Source organism: Lithobates pipiens, unplaced genomic scaffold (assembly GCF_037356315.1).
Source record: "Lithobates pipiens isolate NorthernLeopardFrog02 unplaced genomic scaffold, aLitPip1_a1.2 Scaffold_101, whole genome shotgun sequence".
Lineage (NCBI taxonomy): Eukaryota > Metazoa > Chordata > Amphibia > Anura > Ranidae > Lithobates > Lithobates pipiens.
Genome location: NW_027507688.1, coordinates 360,617 through 386,565, shown reverse-complemented (window position 1 = coordinate 386,565; position 25,949 = coordinate 360,617). Strand labels below are relative to the sequence as shown.

At 46.8% G+C, this 25,949-nt stretch overlaps 1 protein-coding gene and 1 non-coding gene across 2 annotated transcripts; both read left to right on the top strand.

Moving 5' to 3' along the window:
• Window positions 1–1,395: 1,395 nt before the first annotated feature.
• On the top strand, window positions 1,396–25,171 carry LOC143958046 (TOG array regulator of axonemal microtubules protein 2-like). Its single transcript, XM_077467498.1, has 9 exons — window positions 1,396–1,458; window positions 2,809–2,918; window positions 12,898–13,056; window positions 13,794–13,911; window positions 14,258–14,364; window positions 16,522–16,732; window positions 19,291–19,507; window positions 22,067–22,153; window positions 24,885–25,171. Exons 1-9 carry the CDS (start codon window positions 1,396–1,398, stop codon window positions 25,169–25,171), a joined length of 1,359 nt encoding a protein of 452 aa, XP_077323624.1.
• On the top strand, window positions 6,345–6,416 carry TRNAG-UCC (transfer RNA glycine (anticodon UCC)). Its single transcript has one exon. It is a non-coding gene; the product is annotated as a tRNA-Gly (tRNA).
• Window positions 25,172–25,949: the final 778 nt, after the last annotated feature.

Below are 25,949 nucleotides of genomic sequence, written 5' to 3'. Positions count from 1 at the left end.
TCTGCAACTCTTTATAAGAATTTCGGGGGGGGGGGGGGATGGAACCTCAGTTGGTGATAATTACTGGCATCTGTGATGTGGTTGGTAGACTTTCCCTCACTTCTTTTCCTTCTGAGAGGACAGGAAGTGCGGGAAACTTTCCCAGGCAGGTCACAGAAAACAAGGAAAACCTCAGAAAAGTTTGAGCCCCGCCCCCAACTCCATACAAATCTAAAAGAAAATGTTTTGGAGTGAAGTTTTGCTTTACAATCTGAACGTCTACTTACCCTTTCTTTTTTCTTTTTATAGGTTCAAAGTGATTGAGTGATGTATTACAAAACTAAAAATATGATGTCGGAATTAGACGAATGGAGAAGAGTGGAGGAGGATTGGGATTTTATAAGGGTGACCGAAAGACAAGTGAACGAGAGGAGAGAGTTTCTAAACAGAGCTAAAGACATGGTGGCGGAAATTAAGAGAATGGCGGAGGATGAATGGAAGAAATTCCGCGCTCTGAAGGCACTCTCCAGAGGAGAAGCCGAGATGGAGGAGAAGAAATATGAGGAGGGTAAGGTGGAGGAGCAGACAGGCGGGGAGCTGAAGAAAGCAGAGGAGAGAAGACTTTTCCAGAAAGCCTATACACTGAAGGCATACTGGGAGAAGGAAAGAAAGATGCTTACAGCAGAAAGAAAAAGAGAGCTTCTGCAGAAAGTTCGGGCAAGAAAAGCCCAGATAGAGGAGAGTAAGGTGGAGGAGCAGACAGACCTGCAGCTGAAGAAAGAGGAGAGAAGACTTTTCCAGAAAGCCTATACACTGAAGGCATACTGGGAGAAAGAAGGAAAGCAGCTGACAACAGAAAGAAAACGAGAGCTTCTGCAGAAAGTTCGGGCAAGAAAAGCCCAGATGGAGGAGAGTAAGGTGGAGGAGCAGACAGACCTGCAGCTGAAGAAAGAGGAGAGAAGACTTTTCCAGAAAGCCTATACACTGAAGGCATACTGGGAGAAAGAAGGAAAGCAGCTGACAACAGAAAGAAAACGAGAGCTTCTGCAGAAAGTTCGGGCAAGAAAAGCCCAGATGGAGGAGAGTAAGGTGGAGGAGCAGACAGGCCTGCAGCTGAAGAAAGAGGAGAGAAGACTTTTCCAGAAAGCCTATACACTGAAGGCATACTGGGAGAAGGAAGGAAAGCAGCTGACAACAGAAAGAAAACGAGAGCTTCTGCAGAAAGTTCGGGCAAGAAAAGCCCAGATGGAGGAGGGTAAGGTGGAGGAGCAGACAGACCTGCAGCTGAAGAAAGAGGAGAGAAGACTTTTCCAGAAAGCCCATGCACTGAAGGCATACTGGGAGAAAGAAGGAAAGCAGCTGACAACAGGAAGGAAAAGAGAACTCCTAGAGAAAGTGCGGGCAAGAAAAGCCGCGATGGACAATCAAAGATACGGGGATCAATGGGAAGTCGGCCCTGATGAAGGCAGAGACAGACAGGTAAGTACATGTTCTTGCATATAGAATATATAAAGTGAAGGGGGGACATTGCCTTCATGGAGGATTACACATCAGTAGGAGGATATTATGCTGGTTGGGTATAAAATATCCGTATGTTATAGACACGCCCAGATATAGGCAACAGAGATTGTTGGGGGACCTTCTCATGTCCCTCATATGGAAATCCATAGAAGTGATCAGTAGGCAGAGCTCCTCCAATGATCAGATAGATTAGATCTAGAGCAGATATAACCATACAGGAAGGCAATGAATGGACTATATAGAAGGTGATCCTTCCTTCATTGTTGGATAGTGGAGGAATGAGCGGCAGGGAGGCTCCGTACCTAAAGACAATATATCCGAGTGAAATATAGGAAAGTTATCACGTCTGTAAAATAGGGGATAGATTTATAGCATTTTTATTATTGCTCTTTTTTTTTTTACCGGTTATGGCGGCGATCTGCCATTTTTATCGGGACTGCGACATTACGACACATCGGACACTTTTGACACATTTTTGAAACCATTGACAATTATACAGCGATCAGTGCTATAAAAACGCACTGATTACTATGTAAATGTCACTGGCAGGGAAGGGGTTAACACTAGGGGGCAATCAAGGGGTTAACTGTGTTCCCTAGTGTGTGTTCTAACTGTGGGGGGAGGGGACAGACTATAGTAGATGACAGATCGTGGTTCCTAGCTATTAGGACTCACGATCTGCCTCTCCTCTCCTCTCCTCACAGAACAGGGATTTGTGTGTTTTACCCGTTTGGATGCTATTTATGTCGTTCCCTGGTGTGCTGGCAAATATCTTCCCTTTACAGACACACATCCCTGTTCTGCCTCTCGTGCCCATGATCGCATGCTGTCATCGCGTCTGCCGGTTTTGAGCATTGGCACCCCCCTGCAATGCAGCGGGCACGCGCATGCCTGCTATCCCGTTTAAAGGAGCCGACGTACAGTGACGACGGCTCGCGGGATCGTGCCGACCTGCCGCAGTATAATGACGGCGGCTGGTTGGCAAGTGGACCAAAAACAGTAACAGTTTGTTCCAGAGGAAGGCAAAAAAAAAACTGCGGTCAGGGATCGGGGGGCAGTTTTGTCTCATAAAGACAGACGGATTCCTCGGTGACCTCACACAGGCAGTTGTCGCAATTCCCTGGATCAAACTATTTCCTCTTCAGCTTAATCAGTCAAGCAATGGGAGAAATGCAGAAACTTCTACCAACCAATCAGAAATCATCTATTGCTTCACCTGCTTTGAACTGAAGGATGTTATATGATAGATCTGTTTTATGTCATCCTGGAGCTTCTATGATAACGAATATGACTTTTTTTTCTCTTTAGTTTTGGATTGAGAGTGAGATCCCCGCTGTCCCACCATCAGAACCCATCGACATAATGATACACCTCGATGATGGGGAATTCCATACAAGCAGCAGATCTCCAATCAACACGTAAGTTTCTTCATTGGAATTTCCTTTGTACAATGTGACATCACCAATGATGGGGCACTGATCTTTAGATCTGGAGGATAATCTGTAGTGATAGTAAAATTGGAAAAACAGGGTCATGGGAGGGATTTTTGCTACTCTTAATGGAAAGGTTATATTGTATTCTTTGCACAAAGCTCATCTAAGATTCCCCTAATGGTAAATGAATTATGTAAAGTGTTGGTGTCCATGGTAACCAAACTGCAATTATCATTCAGTTGGTTTCCCGATTTCTCGAAACTGATTTGGGATCCAGATGATCATTTGATGTTCTGGATTATTGGACGAGGCCAATCACTAATGACTGGAGATGACAAGTCCCATGAGCCCATGATACGAATTCCAGTCACTGGAAGAGAAAACGTCTGGTGGGGAAAAGTGAGAAGAGCCTCTTGGTTAGATGATGATGATTAGTGGTGAAATATGTAACTACCAGCAGCTCACTTTATGAAGAAATAACAAGAGAGCCAGGTCTGCCACCTATGCAGTAGGACCATATAATGTCCTTCCATCCAGCCATTAATGGCATTGCAGATTATGCTGAAGATCCAGATACTAATGTATTCCCCTAGGTGTATATTTGGGTGTGGGGTTAGGAGTGCCGAGTACAAACAGTGTTATTATGTCCTGGGGATTCATTGTACATGTTTTTTAGTTAAGTTGTATACGGCCAAGAAGCCTAGTTTAAGGATAAAATGGCTACATTGTCATGTTCCTTCTAGCCGTATGAGGAGCTATCTCTTTTTCCCTGGAAACACAGACTAGACCCCCGCATGGGCAATATTCAGCCATGTCCATGGAGGGTTCCTTATTTTCTGGCCAGAAGGTGGCAGAGGAAAGGGGGAGGCAAGACTCCAATACAGCACCAAGGCAGCGGCCATGCTTGCTTCCTTCTTGGCCCGGCACATCAGTCCAAGCTCACAAATGATCTCTCCCAGTCCTTCTAATGACATTTTACAACATCTCATAACTTTAGTAGCAAATGATTTACCTTCCAATTTCTCTTACAGGAGTGAAGAAGCTATGGTCACTGAGGATGCATACCCAACTTCATCCCGGCCTGACACAACCACACAACAGACTCACAATGCTGGACTATTCATAAACTTTCTGAGATCCATCCCGATTATCGGGAATATGGCCGGACCATAATAGTAAGTATCCTTTCCTGTAGTTACATAGTTATCTAGGATAAAGTCCCCTGTCTATGAAGTACGATCTCCCATACACGGGGGCAGTTGTGGATTAGAGGAGGGAGAACAAAACCCTTTGGTATCTGGAGGACATTTTAGAGGGGACCAAATCTCAGTTCATATGGAATTTTCCAAAGTTGCAGATCTTTGATGAATGTTCCTTTCCTAGTGTTATGAGGAAGGTGGGGGAGGGGGGTGCTTTGTCCAGGGGGAAGTATAGGGATTAGGAAAGGTTTTCCGGCTTGCTTGGCAGTGGTTGGTCAGCCCAGTTGGGACATCCCATTAAGTGTTCCTCTAACTTCCCTCAGGGATCCCAGTAAAGTAATGTTCTCCTCTATGGCATTTGTTCTCCTCCAGTACCTAAGATGACTTGGCTCATGGCACTAGCTAAACATATAGAGAGGGTTCCTCTACCCAACACCAAAACCTCCGCCAAGTATCTGGCCAGCTGCTTCTGTGGAGAAGACCACCTTATATAAATGGACATTTGGGGAATTGGCATAAACTGATCAGTACTAGAAAACTGAGGGACGTCTTTAATGTAGATGGAAGGCCATAGTCGTGTGTAACATTCTGTAATATCTCTTCTTTTTCTCTTTCCACAGAGCTAGTCCAGTCAAGTGGCCCATTGAACCACCAAATCAGCTCACTGAGGGCTCCATTCAAAGCAGAAGAACCAAAATGCAATGCAGGCCCATTAGGGGCACCAGGGCCCCGCCCCCTCTCTCCTCTCCACCCCCTATATGTATCGTGCTGCAATTCACCTGCTGCCTGACCCACCACTAAGATGGGGTAAGTGGCAGGCATGCAGCAGGCGGGTGTCCTCCCAGATCAGTCCGCACCACTGACCGGGGGGTCTAGGAGGTGGCTGTGTGTCTGTGCTGCTGGCCGTGCATGCCGGAGGGGGTGATTGGTTGGGAAAGTGCACTGGTGGGGGGGAGGGTGTTAGATAAGTCTGCTGGTGGGGGGGAGGGTGTTAGATAAGTCCGCTGGTGGGGGGGAGGGTGTTAGATCAGTCCGCTGGTGGGGGGGAGGGTGTTAGATAAGTCCGCTGGTGGGGGGGAAGGTGTTAGATAAGTCCGCTGGTGGGGAGGAGGGTGTTAGATCAGTCCGCTGGTGGGGGGGAGGGTGTTAGATAAGTCCGCTGGTGGGGGGGAGGGTGTTAGATAAGTAGGCTGGTGGGGGGATGGTGTTAGATAAGTCCGCTGGTGGGGGGGAGGGTGTTAGATAAGTCCGCTGGTGGGGGGGAGGGTGTTAGATAAGCCCGCTGGAGGGGGGGAGGGAGTTAGATAACTTCGCTGGTGGGGGGGGTGTTAGATAAGTAGGCTGGTGGGGGGGAGGGAGTTAGATAAGTCCGCTGGTGGGGGGGAGGGTGTTAGATAAGTCCGCTGGTGGGGGGGAGGGTGTTAGATAAGCCCGCTGGAGGGGGGGAGGGAGTTAGATAAGTTCGCTGGTGGGGGGGTGTTACATAAGTAGGCTGGTGGGGGGGAGGGTGTTAGATAAGTCCGCTGGTGGGGGGGAGGGTGTTAGATAAGTCCACTGGGGAGTAGGGTGTTAGATAAGTAGGCTGGTGGGGGGGAGGGAGTTAGATAAGTCCGCTGGTGGGGGGAGGGTGTTAGATAAGTTCGCTGGTGGGGGGGAGGGTGTTAGATAAGTCCGCTGGCCCAGCCCGCCCCTGTTGGGGGAGGTGCATGCTCACCCCCTCTTTCCTGGCCTGCCAGGCTGGGTGCACGGATGGGGGTCTGGTATAGATTTTGGAGGTCATTTTGTTTGCATGGAGTTCCCCCTTTACAGGTGAGTAGAAATTTTTCGAATGTTGTTGAAGTTGTGCTGTGTGAAGGGGAAGACACAACAAATATAAAGCAGTATTGTCAGTGGACTGTCTCCACCATCTATTAGGAGCAAGCCTTCCATTCCCAGGTGAGGTGTCCTGTCCCCGCCCCTTCAGGGTTCAGGTTGAAGATGCGGAGGAGGAGTGAGGGAGGAGGAGGAGGGGAACTTCCCTTTTTAGGTGAAGTTCCACATTAAGATGGGGCAGCACAGAGGCTTAGCGGTGAGCCTTGCAGCACTGGGGTCCTCGGTTCAAGACCTGACCAGGACACCATCTGCATGGAGTTTGCATGTTCTCCCTGTGCTTGCGTGGGTTTTCCCCGGGTACTCCGGTTTCCCCCCACACAACAAAAACATGCAACTTTTTGTGTTGGTGGTGCAGTGGTGAGCACAGCTGCTTTCCAAGCAGACGACCCGGGTTCGATTCCCGGCCAACATAATGGCCAAGATTCTCCCCAGAGACTGGAATTATATGTGGAGTGCAGATTAGCGATGGGATAAAATGTAAAGGAATGAAGTGAATGTCGTGGGTTTGTATGGATTTTATTACACACCTTAGAATAGATTTCTTGCAGGTAGGTGTGATTGTTGTGTATTCTCAGTGTCAGCCAGTAGGTGGAGCACTCGGCTACCTTTCAGGTATTTTCTAGGCTCTTCTTCACAACTTTGCTGAAGAAAGGCCGGCTATGTACTATATACAGTGGGGGAAAAAACACCTACCAACCAACAATAACCCTCCCCCCACAGACTGGCTCCACTAGGTGCTCATGTGGTACACAGATTAGTCCTGTCAATGTAAGAAGGTTCTCCTAACGACAACTCGTTATGTGTATAGAAGACGCCTGTCCACAGAATCCCTTCCCTCCAATCCTCACCATCATGGGGAAGACCAAAGAGCTGTCAGAGGACGTCGGGGAGAAGATTGGGGACCTGCACAAGGCTGGAATGGGCTACAAGACCATCAGCAAGAAGCTTGGTGAGATGAAGAAGACAACTGTTGGATCGATTATTCACGAATGGAAGAAATACAAAATAACCATCAATCGCCCTCAATCTGGAGCTCCATGGAAGATTTCACCTTCATGGGGTGAGGATGGTCATGAGAAAAAGTGAGGGATCCGCCCAGAACTACACAGGGGGGAGCTTGTGAATAGGGATGAGCCGAACACCCCCCTGTTCGGTTCGCACCAGAACCTGTGAACAGACCTAAACTTCGTGTGAACTTTAGAACCCTATTAAAGTCTATGGGACTCGAACGTTCACAATCTAAAGTGCTAATTTTAAAAGCTTATATGCAAATTACTGTCATAAAAAGTGTTTGGGGACCCGGGTCCTGCCCCAGGGGACATGGATCAATGCAAAAAAAAGTTTTAAAAACGGCTGTTTTTTCAGGAGCAGTGATTTTAATAATGATTAAAGTGAAACAATAAAAGTGTAATATTCCTTTAAATTTCGTGCCTGGGGGGTGTCTATAGTATGCCTGTGAAGGGGCGCATGTTTCCCGTGCTTAGAACTGTCCCTGCACAAAGTGTCATTTGTGCAGGAAAAAAAGTCTTTTAAAATCACTTGCGGCTATATTGTCGGCTCCCGTAATACAGAGAACATTCAATGAGTGTTCTCTGTATTAGCCGACAATTCATTCATTCATTGATAAAAAAAAAAAAAGCGCAGGGGTTCCCCTAAATTCAATTACCAGGCCCTTCAGGTCTGACATGGATATTAAGGGGAACCCCGTGTCAAATTAAAAAAAAAAATTGACGTGGGGGTCCCCCTAAATATCCATACCAGACCCTTTGGTTCCAGTGACCCCAATTTTGGAGTTATAATTGCTGAGAGTGACCCCAATGTTGGGGGTTATAATTGTTACCAGTGCCCCCAATGTTGGAGTTTTAATTGCTGCCAGTGACCCCAATGTTGGGGGTTATAATTGCTGCCAGTGACCCCAATGTTGTTGGTAATTATTGGTGCCAGTGACCCGAATGTTGGGGGTTATAATTACTACCAGGGACCCCAATGTTGGGGGTTATAATTACTACCAGGGACCCAAATGTTGGGGGTTATAATTGCTGCCAGTGGCCTCAATGTTGTGAGATAAAATTGCTACCACTGACCCCACTGTTGGGGATTATAATTTCTTCCAGAGACCCCAATGTTGGGGGTTATAATTGCTGCCAGTGATCCCAATGTTGGGGGTTATAATTGCCACTAGTGACCCCAATGTTGGGGGTTAAAATTGCTGCCAGTGACCCCAATGTGGGGTGTTATAATATCTGTCAGCGACCCCAATGTTGGAGGTTACAATTGCTGTCAGTGACCCCAATGTTGGGGGTTATTATTGCTGACAGTGACCCCAATGTTGGGGGTTATTATTGCTGACAGTGACCCCAATGTTGGGGGTTGTAATTGCTGCCAGTGAACCCAATTTTGGGGGTTATAATTGCTGCCAGTGACCCCAATGTTGGGGGTTATAATTGCTACCAGTGACCCCAATGTTGTTGGTAATTATTGGTGCCAGTGACCCGAATGTTGGGGGTTATAATTGCTACCAGTGACCCCAAAATTGGTGGTTAGAATTACTTTGTGACCCCAATGTTGAGGGTTGTAATTGCTGCCAGTGACCCCAATGTTGGGGGTTATAATTTCTACCAGTAACCTCAATGTTGGGGGTTATAATTTCTACCAGTAACCTCAATGTTGGGGGGGGGGGGTATTTTTAACCACTTAAGACCCGTGCTATAGCCGAATGACGGCTACAGCGCGGATCTCCATTGCCGGGTCTACGTCTATTGACGTCGTCCCGTGCACGAGGGGCGCGCGCGGCACGCTCTATGATCGGCGAGTCTATGAGACTCGCCTGATCACTGATCCGAGCAAGGGGTCGATCCCGACCCCTTATCACGTGATCAGCTGTCAGCCAATGACAGCTGATCATGTGATATAACGGAGACGGTAATCGGCTATTATTCCTCCTCGCGCTGACAGCGCGAGGAGAAAAAAAAAGAGCCGATCACCGGCGGCCGTGATCGGGACATTAGTCCCGATCACGGCCTGCCCTGCCAGTGCCCACCTGCCCCCTCATCACTGAACATAATAAAAAAATAAGTGCCCCCCTCAGTGCCACCCTGCAGTGCCCACAGTGCCACCCAGCAGTGCCCACAGTGCCACCCAGCAGTGCCCACAACCTGCCTCAACAAAGGTGCTGCACCCCAGGGCCACATATCCGTGCCCATCAGTGTCATCTACCAGTGCCCATCAGTGCTCAGCAGGGCTGCCCATCAGTGCCACCTATCAGTGCCCATCAGTCTCATCTATCAGTGGTACCTATCAGTGCCCCTTAGTGCCACCCATCCGTGCCATCTTATCTGTGCCCATCGGTGCCGCCTTATCTGTGCCCATCGGTGCCGCCTTATCTGTGCCCATCGGTGCCGCCTTAACTATGCCTCTTCAGCGCACTTCAATGAATGAGAAAAATTACCTGTTTGCAAAATTTTATAACAAACTATTAAACATGATTTTTTTTTTTTTTTTGCATCTTTTTTTGTTTGTTTAGCAAAAAATAAATCTCCCAGCTGTAATTAAATACCACCAAAAGAAATATCTATTTGTGGGAAAAAAATGATAAAAATTTCATTTGGGTACAGTGTTGTATGACCGCGTAATTGTCATTCAAAGTGCATCAGCGCTGAAAATTGGTCTGGGCAGGAGGGGGGTTTAAGTGCCCAGTAAGCAAGTGGTTAAGTAAATAACAAGGTAGATTGATTTCCAATATTTCATCATAGAATTTGATCAGTGATTGTTTATCATCGTCATGGTGATGGGAATAATTGGTGTCAGTCCCCCCATGATGTGTGGGGTTCCGTGCTCCGGATTTCTGTGGGGGGGGGGGTATTGGTTGGTGACCTGAGTGGGGGGTCCTAGCAATACAGACATCCATCTGTGGACTTATAACCCCCAACATTGAGGTCACGGGTGAAAATTGCTACCAATAGGGAATCTAATAAAGGGGGTCCGACCTGCTACTAGCAAGGAGGAAATAATAAAGTGGCCGGTGAGTGTACAGTATATGCAGTATGTGACAAAAGTAAGTACACCCCCTCAGTGACATTTCTTCTCTCTTTTCATGTGACAACACTGAAGAAATGACACTTGTCTACAATGTAAAGTAGTGAGTGTACAGCTTGTATAACAGTGTAAATTTCCTGTCCCCTCAAAATAACTCAACACACAGCCATTCATGTCTAAACTGCTGGCAACAAAAGTCAGTACACCCCTAAGTGAAAATCTCCAGATTGGGCCCAAAGTGTCAATAGACGGCACACACATCCAGTGGCGGGAAATGTAAACAGTGTGACGTCCATCACAGGAGGTGGGACTTCGTTACTGCGGCCTCCCGGCCCGAGAAATTCAAATCCAGCTCCATGACACAGCGGGAAATCGCCGCTCTAAACGACCCAGACACTGGTAGGCTGCCTTTGATGGGCGCTGATATTTAAGTAAGGCTGCAGACACGATGCAAGAGAAAGTCAATAGACTGAGGACACGATGCAAGAGACGGTCAGAGACTGAGGACACGATGCAAGAGACAGAGACTGAGGACACGATGCAAGAGACGGTCAGAGACTGAGGACACGATGCAAGAGACAGAGACTGAGGACACGATGCAAGAGACGGTCAGAGACTGAGGACACGATGCAAGAGACGGTCAGAGACTGAGGACACGATGCAAGAGACGGTCAGAGACTGAGGACACGATGCAAGAGACAGAGACTGAGGACACGATGCAAGAGACAGAGACTGAGGACACGATGCAAGAGACGGTCAGAGACTGAGGACACGATGCAAGAGACAGAGACTGAGGACACGATGCAAGAGACAGAGACTGAGGACACAATGCAAGAGACGGTCAGAGACTGAGGACACGATGCAAGAGACGGTCAGAGACTGAGGACACGATGCAAGAGACAGAGACTGAGGACACGATGCAAGAGACGGTCAGAGACTGAGGACACGATGCAAGAGACAGAGACTGAGGACACGATGCAAGAGACAGAGACTGAGGACACAATGCAAGAGACGGTCAGAGACTGAGGACACGATGCAAGAGACAGAGACTGAGGACACGATGCAAGAGACGGTCAGAGACTGAGGACACGATGCAAGAGACAGAGACTGAGGACACGATGCAAGAGACGGTCAGAGAGGACACGATGCAAGAGACGATCAATAGACTGAGGACACGATGCAAGAGATGGTCAATAGACTGAGGACACGATGCAAGAGACGGTCAATAGACTGAGGACACAATGCAAGAGACGGTCAATAGACTGAGGACACGATGCAAGAGACGGTCAATAGACTGAGGACACGATGTAAGAGACGGTCAATAGACTGAGGACACGATGCAAGAGACGGTCAGAGAGGACACGATACAAGAGACGGTCAATAGACTGAGGACACGATGCAAGAGACGGTCAATAGACTGAGAACACGATGCAAGAGACGGTCAGAGAGGACACGATACAAGAGACGGTCAGAGAGGACACGATACAAGAGACGGTCAATAGACTGAGGACACGATGCAAGAGACGGTCAATAGACTGAGGACACGATACAAGAGACGGTCAGAGAGGACACGATACAAGAGACGGTCAGAGAGGACACGATACAAGAGACGGTCAGAGACTGCAGACTGCATTTTTCCTGAGCTTTTCTTGCAGTAAAAAGGTGCCAATAATGGGCAACAATAACCTCATATTAATTAATATCCTCAATTTAATAAGTCAAATATAATACAATTGTATATAAAAATAAAGGTTTTCGGTTTTCCACTAAGTGCATCCTGCATTTTCGGTTTCAGCACCCCTAATTTTTCTGAATTATGGAGTGTCCATAATCAGAGCCCGTCGGTGTCGATCGGACGAGGATCTGTTTCTGGCCACTTACAGGACACGGTGTCCCCGCACATGAAAATAAAACACACATCTAGAAACGGTGACACGAGAGATAATTATTTTATTACACGACTACTGAGAGATTCTACATCACTTCCATTAAACAAACTGCATTTCAATATATAGAATTTTTCTCTTTTATTTTTTTATTTTTTTGCTGATAGAAATCCACACTGCGGCACACCCGGGAGATGGCGAGGGGGGCGGGGGCAGGTGGGAGGAGCCTGGCTCACCCGCTAACCCCCCCAGCTGCTCTATGAGGCGCTGACCAGCGCACGCTCCCGCAAAACACTGGACCCTGAAAATGCGGCATTACAAGCTGATCCGTATGATAAGAGGCTGCTGAAAGGAGAACAAAGAAGGAATATCGATCGACACATTTATTGTTCCTAAGTGAACAAATAGATTTTACTAGATCACATCCCCGCTTCTGCTCCCTTACCAGGGCTTCAATTACCATCAATAGAGGGGCCCAGGAGGTGGAAGCAGAAGAGGGACTTTTTTTTTTTTCATTTCTGGGGCGTAGGTGGATAAAGTCAGTGCTGCTGTTCTGCTACACCCCTTTGTAGGCGAGGTTGGGGGGCCTCATCAGGAAGGATATATGGGGCCCCATGATTTCTAAGTGGCCTTGCCTACATATACTTACCTTTCTGGCAGCTTGTTTCTTGAGAAGCCAATAAGTGGTAAAACAAGCCTTTTTTTTGCACATGTTGTCCCTGTCGGTATCTTTTAATGTGAACAAAATAGGTCCACTTGGAGGTGTAACTCTAGCATTGCAGTATAAGGATGCTGAGAGCCTGGGGGGGGATTGGCGTTCCAAAAGAGCCATTTACATGAGGAGCCCGGGCACACTGGCAAAGCTGTGCCCATTAAATGTTGCCATCTCTTGGGGCTCCATAGAGGTATAAGGAGACGTTTATGCCCATTGTGGTCTCCTGAGGTTGTAATTTGTGCCGTTCTCCTCCACAGTCACCGAAACAGCGCAGTGAGGAAATGTACGGCCAAACATCTGCTCAGGGTGATGGAGCTCCTGGGGGCCCAGAAACTTCTGTGTGGAACCAGAGAAAGTACAGACACCTTCCTCCGCACCCTCGTCAGACTGGTTCAGGATGGACAGCAGGACACCAGGTACTTTCATACAGAGGTCACCCTCCCAGCCATGCCATTTGATGGACTTTGACTTATTATGGGATTATTTTATAGCTCCCTTCCTTGGAGGGGCCCCTTTTCCTCTGCCCAGGGCAACTCACACATGCCATCAGGGCCGCCGATAAGGGGTACCACCAGGCCTCCTGTAGGGGGCCCAGGAACACAGGAGGGCCCAGAGAATTGGCACGGAGGGCTAGAAGGACAAGTACAGAACGATGCACTGTGTCTGTGTCTCTCCCTCCAGCAGCAGAAAGCTGTTTTCTCTCCTCTCCCTCCTGCCAGCTTTTAGCTGCTGGAGGGAGAGACACAGACACAGTGCATCGTTCTGTAATTGTCCTCCCACCATCCCACCATACTGACCCCCCTCCCTGTGCTGACCACATCTGATTCCCCCATGTACCTCCCCTCCTCCCCCTGCAGACCGCCCCCCCGAATCCAAAGAAAATTCAAAGGGTGCGGGGCCAGGGACACTGGATGTCCTCTTCTTAGGAAATGAGGCAGGGTTTATCTGACTTTCTGCAGCTTCTAATGCCCATTGTGAGAAGCTGACAGTGTGCAGTGACATCAGAGTAAGACATTCCAGTCCATGAGAAGAGCCGCTACAACTGTGCAAGACTGAAGGGGGGGGGGCGGAGGGAGGATTTAAGTGACCACCTCCCCCACCTACAGTCCTGAGTGTATTCCACACATTGTAATAATGATCACCCGTATTGCAGGTTTTACGGACGTCGGATGTTCAGCCTGGTCATGGCTCATCCCAAGTTTGAGGTGCAGATGGAACGTTTGATCCTGTCACATGAGCTCCGCGACCTCATCGCCACTGTGAAGCAGAAAGTATGTGAGCTGTGTGATGTGCCTCATATGCCTCATATTTCAGGTTTTACACCAGGGGTCTCCAAATGTTCTAAAAACAAAGTGCCAGCTTACTGCCCTTCAAATGTGAAGGGGGCCGGACTGTGGCCAATGGGTATAGAAAATGCCCCGGCATCGGAGGGAGTAATCAATGGCACAGGCTTGGTGGTCAGCGGGAGTAAAATAATCATTGGTGTCAGTGAGAGAATTTGTTTCCCATCTCTGGTATCATTGGGAGGGATAGTGCCCACATCCGGCCCACGGGCCGCAGTTTGGAGATCCTTGTTTTACACAAACTTTATAATACATGATATGATGATTATTCCAGGAGCTGAGTGACAGCGTCTCCGAGATCCCGTCCGCTAGAAGCCAGCGTCCTCCTCAGAAGAATAGCGCCGCCGTGATGGCCCAGGATGTCCAGCAACCAGAGGAAAGGTAAAGTGTGTGTGTGTCTGTGTGTATATATATATATATATATATATACAGTGCCTTGCGAAAGTATTCGGCCCCCTTGAACTTTTCAACCTTTTGCCACATTTCAGGCTTCAAACATAAAGATATAACATTTTAATTTTTTGTGAAGAATCACCAACAAGTGGGACACAATTGTGAAGTGGAATGAAATCTATTGGATATTTTAAACTTTTTTAGCAAATAAAAAACTGAAAAGTGGTGCGTGCAAAATTATTCGGCCCCTTTACTTTCAGTGCAGCAAACTCACTCCAGAAGTTCAGCGAGGATCTCTGAATGATCCAATGTTGTCCTAAATGACTGATGGTGATAAATAGAATCCACCTGTGTGTAATCAAGTCTCTGTATAAATGCACCTGCTCTGTGATAGTCTCAGGGTTCTGTTGAAAGCGCAGAGAGCATCATGAAGACCAAGGAACACACCAGGCAGGTCCGTAATACTGTTGTGGAGAAGTTTAAAGCTGGATTTGGATACAAAAAGATTTCCCAAGCTTTAAACATCCCAAGGAGCACTGTGCAAGCGATCATTTTGAAATGGAAGGAGTATCAGACCACTGCAAATCTACCAAGACCTGGCCGTCCCTCTAAACTTTCAGCTCAGACAAGGAGAAGACTGATCAGAGATGCAGCCAAAAGGCCCATGATCACTCTGGATGAACTGCAGAGGACTACAGCTGAGGTGGGAGAGTCTGTCCATAGGACAACAATCAGTCGTACACTGCACAAATCTGCCCTTTATGGAAGAGTGGCAAGAAGAAAGACATTTCCAAAAGATATCCATAAAAAGTCTTGTCTAAAGTTTGCCACAAGCCACCTGGGAGACACACCAAACATGTGGAAGAAGGTGCTCTGGTCACATGAAACCAAAATCCAACTTTTTGCCCACAATGCAAAACGATATGTTTGGCGTAAAAGCAACACAGCTCATCACCCTCAACACACCATCCCCACTGTCACACATGGTGGTGGCAGCATCATGGTTTGGGCCTGCTTTTCTTCAGCAGGGACAGGGAAGATGGTTACAATTGAGGGGAAGATGGATGCAGCCAAATACAGGACCATTCTGGATGAAAACCTGTTGGAGTCTGCAAAAGACCTGAAACTGGGACGGAGACTTATCTTCCAACAAGACAATGATCCCAAACATACAGCAAAATCTACAAAGGAATGGTTCACAAATAAACGTATCCAGGTGTTAGAATGGCCAAGTCAAAGTCCAGACCTGAATCCAATCGAGAATCTGTGGAAAGAGCTGAAAACTGCTGTTCACAAACGCTCTCCATCCAACCTCACTGAGCTCCAGCTGTTTTGCAAGGAAGAATGGGCAAGAATTTCAGTCTCTCGATGTGCAAAACTGATAGAGACATCCCCCAAGCGACTTGCAGCTGTAATCGCAGCAAAAGGCGGCTCTACAAAGTATTAACGCAAGGGGGCCCAATCATTTTGCACGCCCCACTTTTCATTTTTTTATTAGTTAAAAAAGTTTCAAAAATCCAAAAGATTTCGTTCCACTTCACAATTGTGTCCCACTTGTTGGTGATTCTTCACAAAAAATTAAAATTTTATATCTTTATGTTTTGAAGCCTGAAATGTGGCAAAAGGTTGAAAAGTTCAAGGGGGCCGAATACTTTCGCAAGGCACTGTATAGCAGGGAGGAGATTCCCTTGGACACTGCAAAGTTGCTCCATCTTTATAATGGGGTCCTTGGTGTGCAGCCTGCATTGTCCCCGGAGGGAACGCCATGGACAGCCATGGACAGCCATGGACAGCCATGGACAGCTATGGACAGCCATGGACAGCCATGGACAGCCATGGACAGCCATGGGCAGCCATGGACAGCTATGGACAGCCATGGACAGCTATGGACAGCCATGGACAGCCATGGACAGCTATGGACAGCCATGGACAGCCATGGGCAGCCATGGACAGCTATGGACAGCCATGGACAGCTATGGACAGCCATGGACAGCCATGGACAGCTATGGACAGCCATGGGCAGCCATGGACAGCTATGGACAGCCATAGACAGCTATGGACAGCTATGACGTATGAGAACTTGTCCTCTCTCTGGATCCTGAGGATCAGTTTGGAATAAATAAAACATATTTTTTTTTTCTGTAGCATTACCAGACCTGCAGATGTGGAAGCAGAAGCGCAGGAATCCCCGGTCCCTGGAAGGCCGCCGGTCCGGGCAGCGGAAGTGACGGAGCAACTGAAGGAGCTCAGCAAACTTCTCTCCGCTAAGGAATATCAAAGCAAAATGGAGGGAGTGACGCTTCTCCTGGAGCGCTGCAAGAACAACGTGAGGTTTGTCACCTCCAACATCACTCCAGTAAGTGGAGAAGCAGAAAAAAAAGAACGATTTAGAAATAACGATCAATGAGATAAGAGGCTTCTGATCAGTTTAGTTCTGCAGGAGAAACATTATTGGCATCTTGTTATACATTGTAGATCATTTGTTATCCTGTATACACTTACCTCCGTAACCTCTGCTATTGTGTAGCACCCTGCTCTGTAACCTACCTACTCAATAAGCCTTTATTTTATAAAAAAGAAAAATTGTTTCCTGTGACTATAGTTGTGTAATTACTCATTCCTATTCACTTTGCTGAAGAATCTGTTGTAGCATGACCACCAATGAGGTCTGTAGTCAGTGGCGTAACTAGAACCTTCAGGGCCCCGATGCAAGAAACCATGAAGGGCCCCCCTTTTAGGTGCCCTATTGGGGGACTGTCCCTAGGCAGGATTGGGTCCCCACCCCAGAAGAGATGAGGTCCTTTTCTCCAGGGCAGATGAAGTTACTGCCCACAGGTGAGAAGGGGTCCCTGTCCCCAGGGGAGATGGGGGTCCCTGTCCCCACGTGAGAAGGGGCCTCTGTCCCCTGGGGGAGATGGAGGGGGTAAGTAATGGTGTGTGGGGGATGGGGTCCTCTCACTCACCATGACCAAGCTGTAGGCTGCGCACTCATCCATGTTGGCCTGGGGAGAACAGACATCGGACTGAGAGGCAATGCATGGAGCAGGAGAGGGGTACTCTGAGGAGCCGGCCGAGGACACAGGTCATGTGGGGAATTCACAACTAAAGAGCAGCCAGTGCGATAGTCAAGCATGGAGCTCTGCTAGTCACCCTCCACCTCCAGCCACCCGTGTGCATGGTGCACTGGTACCCCTAGCTGCCTATGCTGCTGCCGGCCATATGTAGAGGGGGTTGCATGGGCCCCCTGCATCACATGGCCCAGTTGCGGTCGCAACTGCTGCACCCCCTATAGTTACGTCCCTGTCTCTAGTGGCCAATCACATTCCAATCTGGCTCTTCTTCTGTAATCTTCAAGACATTTCGTATCTTCTCCAAGCCGCTCCATTTAAGAATCTCAGCAATGAAAACTTGGCAGAGGAATCCAACCTTTCCCTAATCTATCCAAATAAAAAAGAATAGATTTGGCTGGAGTTATACTCGAATGCAACGTCCACACCATCGCACTTCCCCACAACAAAACCGCGGATTATTGTTGGAAGGCTGTTGGCTCCAACTTGTCTTGTATACACACGGCCAGGGGTGGACTGACAACTCATGGGGCCCCCAGGCAATAGGAGAAGATTATGGGGCCTCCGGGCAATAGATTATGGGGCCACACAGTATACACACACATACAGTATACACACAGACACACAATATACACACACAGAATACACACACACACCCTGAAAAGGTATTGGAGAGGCGGGGCAGCTATAATCTTGGGATTTTTTTTAAAAAAAACACAGATTTTTACATACTGTCCCTGGTTTTATTGAGGCTGGCAACCCTGATGGGGCCCCTTAGTGGCATGGGGCCCTCGGGCAGAGCCCGAGTGCCCGAATGGTCAGTCCGCCCCTGCACACGGCACACAAATGTTGGCCAACAACTCCGAACGTAGTGGCGTACAAGACGTACGACGAGCTGATAAAAAAGAAGTTCTATAGTCATGTGATCTCTCCATTACCAACGCTAGTTTTACAAGACCTGGCGCTTCCGGCTCATACTTGATTCCGGGCGTGCGTGAACTTTTGTGCGTCAGACTTGTGCGCACACGATCGGAAATTCCCACAACAAAGTTTTGTTGGTGGAAAATTTGAGAACCTGCTAGCCAACATTTGTTGGCAGAAAAAGTCCGACAACAAATGTCCGATGGAGCGTACACACGGTCCGACTTTCAGCCAACAAGCTCACATCCAACATTTCCCATCGGAAAATCCAACCGTGTGTACGAGGCATAAGCCCTTCCCTCATGAAGGCCAAATCCTGCCCCTTGTCAAATGCCAGCACTTTAGTGGGCAGTAGAGCCTCTGGGGCAAGTACTTATCCTCAGCAGGGGGTGGGGCTTATTCTCTTCTTGGGCAGAAGTCCTGGTCTAGGATCCAAGGGATTCTTCAGGGACCGATTTGAAGACCAACACAGGTACCTTTACCATTTATACGAAGCTGCTAAAAACCGCTCTGACCCAAAAGAGGTATATGGGTGTGGAGGCTGAAAGGGTTAATGTTTTCACCCAAGATTCTCACAACTTTCACCCAAGGTTCAAATATTTTCCACATAGGATTCCATTAGAAACGAGTGAATCTTATGTGAAAGTCTTGGGAATTTTAAGAGACAACCTTGACAAATAGACCCCTAGTATGGGGAAGGTGAATTTCCAAGGGTAATGGGGACGCTATAATGGAAGACTCCTATAGAAGGTGTGTAGGAGGAACGTCACAAGCTGATCGCTGGGAGATTATAGGTGGCTGTGGAAATGTTTAGTAAATGAACTTTGTTCCAAATTCACATAACTTCATGAAACCAATTCATATTATACAGGATCCTCGCCAACAACCGTCATTTTATTACATCTTATTTTTATTATATTCACAGATATTTGATGCCTTTAACCCGAGGATGCAGGACGCCAACAAGAAGGTCAATCAGTACGCTCTGGAGTCTGCGGTGGTCATGATCCCGATTCTGAAGGACAGTCTGCACCATGTGTTAGTCCCTATGGTGACTGTCGTCACGGACAACCTGAACTCCAAACACACCGGTATCTACACGGCCGCAGTGACCGTCCTGGACACACTCATGAAAAATATAGGTAAATCATTGCTGACTGTATCCGGTACTCTTCCTTCCACATTAGGAGGACCGTCCTCCTCCATCCTATATTCATCATTCCTGGCGTTATAGCCGGTAACCTTTATTGGGGTTTTTTCCTTTTCTTGCAAACACTCTTCTCACATTTTTTGGGATGAATAAATTCTCATTGACCTCCAAGGGCATATGAGGAACCTCAGGCCAACATTTCACCTCTGCATTTAGTTCTCAATGGAGTAGTATATGTTGTAACGCCATGACCCCCAAAGACATATGAGGAACCTCAGGCTAGCATTTCACCTCCTAGGTTTAGTCTTCAGTGGAGTAGTGTATGTTGCAGCACCATAACCCCCAAGGACATACGAGGAACCTCAAATGCGGGGCAGGCCAGTATTTCACCCCCAGGCCTAGTCCTCAATGAAGTAGTGTATGTAGCAATTCCATGACCCCCAAAGATATGTGAAGAACCTCAGACCAGCTTTTTACCCCCAGGTCTAGTCCTCAATGGAGTAGTGTGTGTGTGTTGCCACCCCATGACCCCCAAATACATATGAGGAACCTCAAATGCTGGTCAGGCCAGCATTTCAACCCTAGGTCTAGTACTCAATGGAGTAGTGTATGTTGCTACCCCATGAACTCCAAAGACATATGAAGAACCTCAGACCAGCATTTCACCCCCATGACTAGTTCTCAATGGAGTAGTGTATGTAGCAATTCCATGACCTCCAAAGATAAGTGAAGAACATCAGACCAGCTTTTCACCCCCAGGACTAGTCCTTAATGGAGTAGTGTATGTTGCTACCCCATGACCCCCAAAGGTATATTAGGAACCTCAGGTGCGGGGCAGGTTAGCATTCACGCCAAGGTCTAGTCCTCAGCAGGAGTGAAGCAGTGTGAACAGACGGTCAGTTTTTAGACCAAATAAAGAGTTCATTACGTTTCACCCAATACTCCCGAAGGAGAGGGCTGGGGCATAGGACACCCATGGACTTGGCATTTCACCTCTACATTTAGTTCTCAATATAGTATTATATGTTGCAACCCCATGACCCCCAAAGACATATAAGGAACCTCAGGCTAGCATTTCACCTCCTAGGTTTAGTCTTCAGTGGAGTAGTGTATGTTGCAGCACCATAACCCCCAAAGACATATGAGGAACCTCAAATGCAGGTCAGGCCAGTATTTCACCCCCAGGCCTAGTCCTCAATGAAGTAGTGTATGTAGCAATTCCATGACCTCCAAAGATAAGTGAAGAACATCAGACCAGCTTTTTACCCCCACGACTAGTCCTCAAAGGAGTAGTGTGTGTGTTGCCACCCCATGACCCCAAAGACATATGAGGAACCTCAAATGCAGGTCAGGCCAGTATTTCACCCACAGATCTAGTTCTCAATGGAGTAGTGTATGCAGCAATTCCATGACCTCCAAAGATAAGTGAAGAACATCAGACCAGCTTTTCACCCCCAGGACTAGTCCTTAATGGAGTAGTGTATGTTGCTACCTCATGACCCCCAAAGTTATATTAGGAACCTCAGGTGCGGGGCAGGTTAGCATTCACGCCAAGATCTAGTCCTCAGTAGGAGTGAAGCGGTGTGAACAGATGGTCAGTTTTTAGACCAAATAAGGAGTTTATTGGATTTCACCCAATACTGCCGAAGGAGAGGGCTGGGGCATAGGACACCCATGGACTTAACTGTCACCAGGAGAGTGGCAAAAAGTACTTACAGCCTTCACAGATTGAGAACCTTTAAGTCAACCCAACATTCTGTGAAATTAGATACTAAATAGTTCAGTGACCGCCTCCTAGGGGAGAGACCACCACACTGCAGTCAGGGGCAAAGCGTCTGTCCAGTTTCTCAGATACCCGGATTGAAGTTGAGTTCTTCCATGGTGCTTTTACCCCTCACTTACCTCACCAAGTCCCAATCCTTGGCCTCTATCCAAACAAATGGTCACTCTACCCAGGCAGCGGGCCTAAGAGGTCCAGCCATCTACATCCTCCCACCCTCCATGATTAGTGCAGCCCCCCACACTCCATGATTAGTGCCGCCCCCCACACCATTCTCAGGGGCACTACCCAGCAGCAGGCAGAAGCAAACGAATACCAGAGAGTTCCAAGAACGACGAACTATCAATCTAGCTCTGGCTGACTACAGCCTAGTAACTCTAATTCTAAATCGATGTTCCTGCTCAGGGCGGGGGGGGGCTGCATTTAGATGACAGTTCAGAGGCTGCGTTTGGATTTTGCGTTGCATTTCTTCGCATGCAGTGGCTCCAATTGAGGGGAATTTGGATTGCAGGCAAAGCAAGTCCAACAAAGCCTTTCCTTGCCGACCACTGCGGCCTGCATTGGGACGCATGCATTTGTGCAGCGCTGCGTTAGAATGGAGAAGGTTGCGTTTGACTTGAACTCTTCTTCTGCTGTCAGACAGCGTGATGTAGTCGGGGGCGGGGAGAGACGCATTTTTTGGAATGTCGGTCACATGACTGAGAAAAGCGTGAACTCTCAGCTTTCCCTACAAACAGGAAATCTTTATTGACCATCATTTTTACATTACAGACAATCTGTGGCTTCTGCAACCATTCGCCAGCCGCATCCGCTTCCTCAGCGGCCGCGCCATGAGTGACGTGACCGAACGATTGTCAGGTAACTCACCTCAACGCAGGAAGTAGATTGACTGGAAGGCTTAAAGGGGAACCAATGAGGATGGAGACATGGGAGATGCCGTGGCTTTAGAGTTCCATGTTCCTTCATTTTATAGCAAGAAAGGGAAAAGTAAGAACCTTTGTCAGAGTTTTGGTTGTCCGTCTCTGTCAGGGCGACTTCCAGAGACGTGAAGATCGCTGCGTTCCGAATCGGACACGTTTTTCATTATTTGATGAACCCGAATTTCCAAATTACAATAGAAACAAATTTAAACTGATCCGAAATAATGAAACAAAATTCAGCCGAAATTCAAATAGAAAATTAATTAAAATTTTTATTTGAAAACAAGAAAGAATAAAATAGAGAAAAAAAAAAAGAATAGAACAGATTAGAAAAGAATAGAATAGAAAAAACAATAGAATAGCATCAGAATAATAGAATAAAAAAAAAAAATAGATAGGCTATAATCACCTTCCGAAATTTGAATTTTGAATAGAAAAGAATATAATAGAATAAAATAGAAAGAAAGATAATACAGTCTTTCAAATTTAGAATAGAATAAATTCGAATGCCGATTCAAATTTTCCAAATTCGATCAAATTGAATTCAATTCAACAGAATTCGGAAAATTTAAATCGAAAAGTGAATAAACTAAACAAATTCCAAAAATGAGTGAAGCAAATTTATCAAATTTAACTAGATTCAATTATTTAACAAAACAAAACAATTTTTTTCATTCTGCACATGTCTTTTGATTTCTCCTCACTTCCTGTGACGCCTCTAATCAGGACAGGAAGTGAAGGGAAACCTCTGCAATGGAGACACAGCCAACAATAAAAACCTGCCAGAGGTTCCGACTTTTCTCCACTCTATCCAGATCTTCTCCAGTACCGCGCAGTATTCCAAAGAATTCTCACACAGTCATTTATGGATCGCATGTTTTCATTTTAATGCCTAACAAACATACAACACCATCATACAATACAAACATACAACACCATCATACAATACAAACACACAACACCATCATACAATACAAACACACAACACCATAATACAATACAAACACACAACACCATCATACAATACAATGGAGCCCCCTTCTACTCCATGGCTCTGGGGGGGACTGCTTAGCATCAGCAGGGGTGTAACCACAAATTATGGAGCCTCCTTCTACTCCAGAGCTTTGGGGGCACTGCTTAGCATCAGCAGGGGTGTAACCACAAATTATGGAGCCTCCTTCTACTCCATGGCTCTGGGGGGGACTGCTTAGCATCAGCAGGGGTGGGGCCAGGGGATGTAATTACAAATAATGGGACTCTCTCCTACTCCAAGGATCTAGGGGCACTGCTTAACATCAGCGGGGGTGGAGCCAAGGGTATATAACTATGAAGTATGGCGCCTCGCCTAATCCCGGGCTCTGGTAGGACTGCTCAGCATCAGCAGGGGTTTAACTAGAAATTATGAAGGCCCCTTCTACTTCAGGGATCTTTGAGACACAGCTTAACATCAGCAGGGGTGGGGCCTGCGGTGTAACTATGAATTATGAGGCCCCTTCTACTCCTGGTCCAGGGCTCTGAGGGCACTGCTTAGCATCAGCAGGAGAGTGACTAGGGGCATAACTACAAATTACGGGGCCCCCTTTTACCCCAGGTGCCACATGGGCCACTCTGGCTGTTGGTTATGCCACTGGGTGGAGCTTAATCTCTTCCTGGGCAGAATTCTTCATCTAGAATTCAGGGGGTTCAGCGGGGGATGGGACTGATTTGAAGACTAACACTGGTACTTTCATGGTCTACAAGGTGAGGCACATAGTGCTGTTGCTCTAACAAAAATTTTAGGCCACGTCTGATGGCATTTGCAAGAAGCCCCTGAAGGTAAAAACTGTATTATGTGGCGGGTTCTCACCGCATTATTATTATTAGACATGTGCATTCGTTTTCGTCCGAATGCATTTTCGTCCGAATTTCAGGTATTTTCGTTTTCGTTTTGACAAACGATAACGAAAGTGCAGATTCCGAAAAACGAAAGATCCGACATAAATAAATGCTTTTTTTCGTTTTCGTTGTTACAACAGTTCGATATAGAATAGGAGATTCGAAGTGGCCGTTCGATATAGAATAGGAGATTCGACGTGACTCCATATGTCTATTGAACCTGTGGTCGAATGTGCCTAAGTTTCGTTTACCTCTATTAGTCCTATTATATAGAAAAGCTTCGACAGAGAGTAAATATTCGACATAGAGAGAACAGAATCGACAGAGAGAAGCGATACTGGAATTGGGTGGGGGAAGTAAATTAAAAAAAAATAATGATAATATTCGACGGGATCGTTGCACGTTTATAATAATATTCGACGGGATCGTTGCACGTTTATAATAATATTCGACGGGATCGTCGCAACTATACGACACTGCAATCGTACATTTCGGCAATCGAATGCTCCGCCTATAGGCTATATAGTTTAGCAGCTCCATCGAATCTTCTTTATCCATTCGACAGATACCATAAGCCTTCCAAGACAGATTCGACCGTAATTCATGTGGATTTTCGGACGAATGCAATTTTTGCACGAAAAACGAAATAAATAAAAACGAATTTCGGGAGTAACTAAATAAATAAAATTTACAGACGAAAACGAAAAAACGAAACGAAATATTCTAGTCTGCACATGTCTAATTATTATTATTTCTATAATGAACCCCTCAACATTTCTCCATTGCCCCCCCAGGTCTTGTATCCTCTGTCTACCCCCGGAAACCGCAGGCCGTGGAGCGCCACGTTTTGCCCGTTTTGTGGTTCTTCCTGAGTAATATAACCGGGAACGGAGTGCTGCCCGGCCGAAACGGTAACTTCAAGGACGTCATCACCAAACTTACCAATAACTTACACCGAGTGATGGGGCGGAGCCTGGAGGAGCCTGGAGGAGTACGCCTCTGGACAGTCCCAACACGCCACCAAAATGCTGGCCGACATAATTCCAAACAATTTGAACTAATTATAAAAAGGCTGAGTTAATCAGATGAGTCAGAGGAATGACTGATCTCCCCCCTTCTCCTTCCCTCCCTGCCCGCTCTCTTCATAGAGGTTTAGGGAGTTTCAATTAGAGAGAGAGAGTCTGAAGGCAAACAGCTTCTGGTTGTTCTTTATAAATGCTCTGTGACACCACTATTGTGTGTGCGTTGGCTATTAATTGCTTACTTGTAAAATGAAGAATATGGTAAGTAAATTAAGATATATATTTTTTTTTTTTACCATTAGCAAATCAGTATAAAGACGTATAATTCATACAGAAGTAATACAAAGCAGTGTGCAAAAAAAAAAAAAAAAAAATCATACATATGAAATAAAATCATTACTGTGAGATACTAAAGTGAGATATAATCACATTACATCGCATATACAAAAAACAAGTCTTGCGCTAAACATACATTTTGCTCATAAAGTGTTAGAAAAAGTCCAATTGTGAAAAAACTCAAAAGACACAAATCCGTGAAATTGCAGATGAATCCAGAAGAGCCCCACCTCGTGCAGATACCTCCCCCACAAGCAGCATAGCCTCTTACCAGAGGGCCTGGACCCTTTATTACAGAGGCTTGATGTAATGGTCTTTGCCGGGGTAGTCAGCTGGAGATGTGTCCTCAGATCAAAGTAAGAATTTTCATTGGACAATCGTGGGGCTCCATTCACCCCATGACCTCAATGACGGGTTCCATGGCTTGAATCCAGAACTGCTCAGCTCTTGGCTGGATTGAGGCTTTTCAAGGTCTGAGCAGCAGTAGGGATTGGCGGAGCC

Excerpts from the sequence above, each read along its gene's own strand:
- LOC143958046 (XM_077467498.1), top strand. The coding sequence starts at position 1,396 with ATGGACAATCAAAGATACGGGGATCAATGGGAAGTCGGCCCTGATGAA. Across the intron at positions 14,365-16,521 it reads GTCCAGCAACCAGAGGAAAG|CATTACCAGACCTGCAGATG; the intron begins GTAAAGTGTGTG and ends TTTTTTCTGTAG. Across the intron at positions 16,733-19,290 it reads TCACCTCCAACATCACTCCA|ATATTTGATGCCTTTAACCC; the intron begins GTAAGTGGAGAA and ends TTATATTCACAG.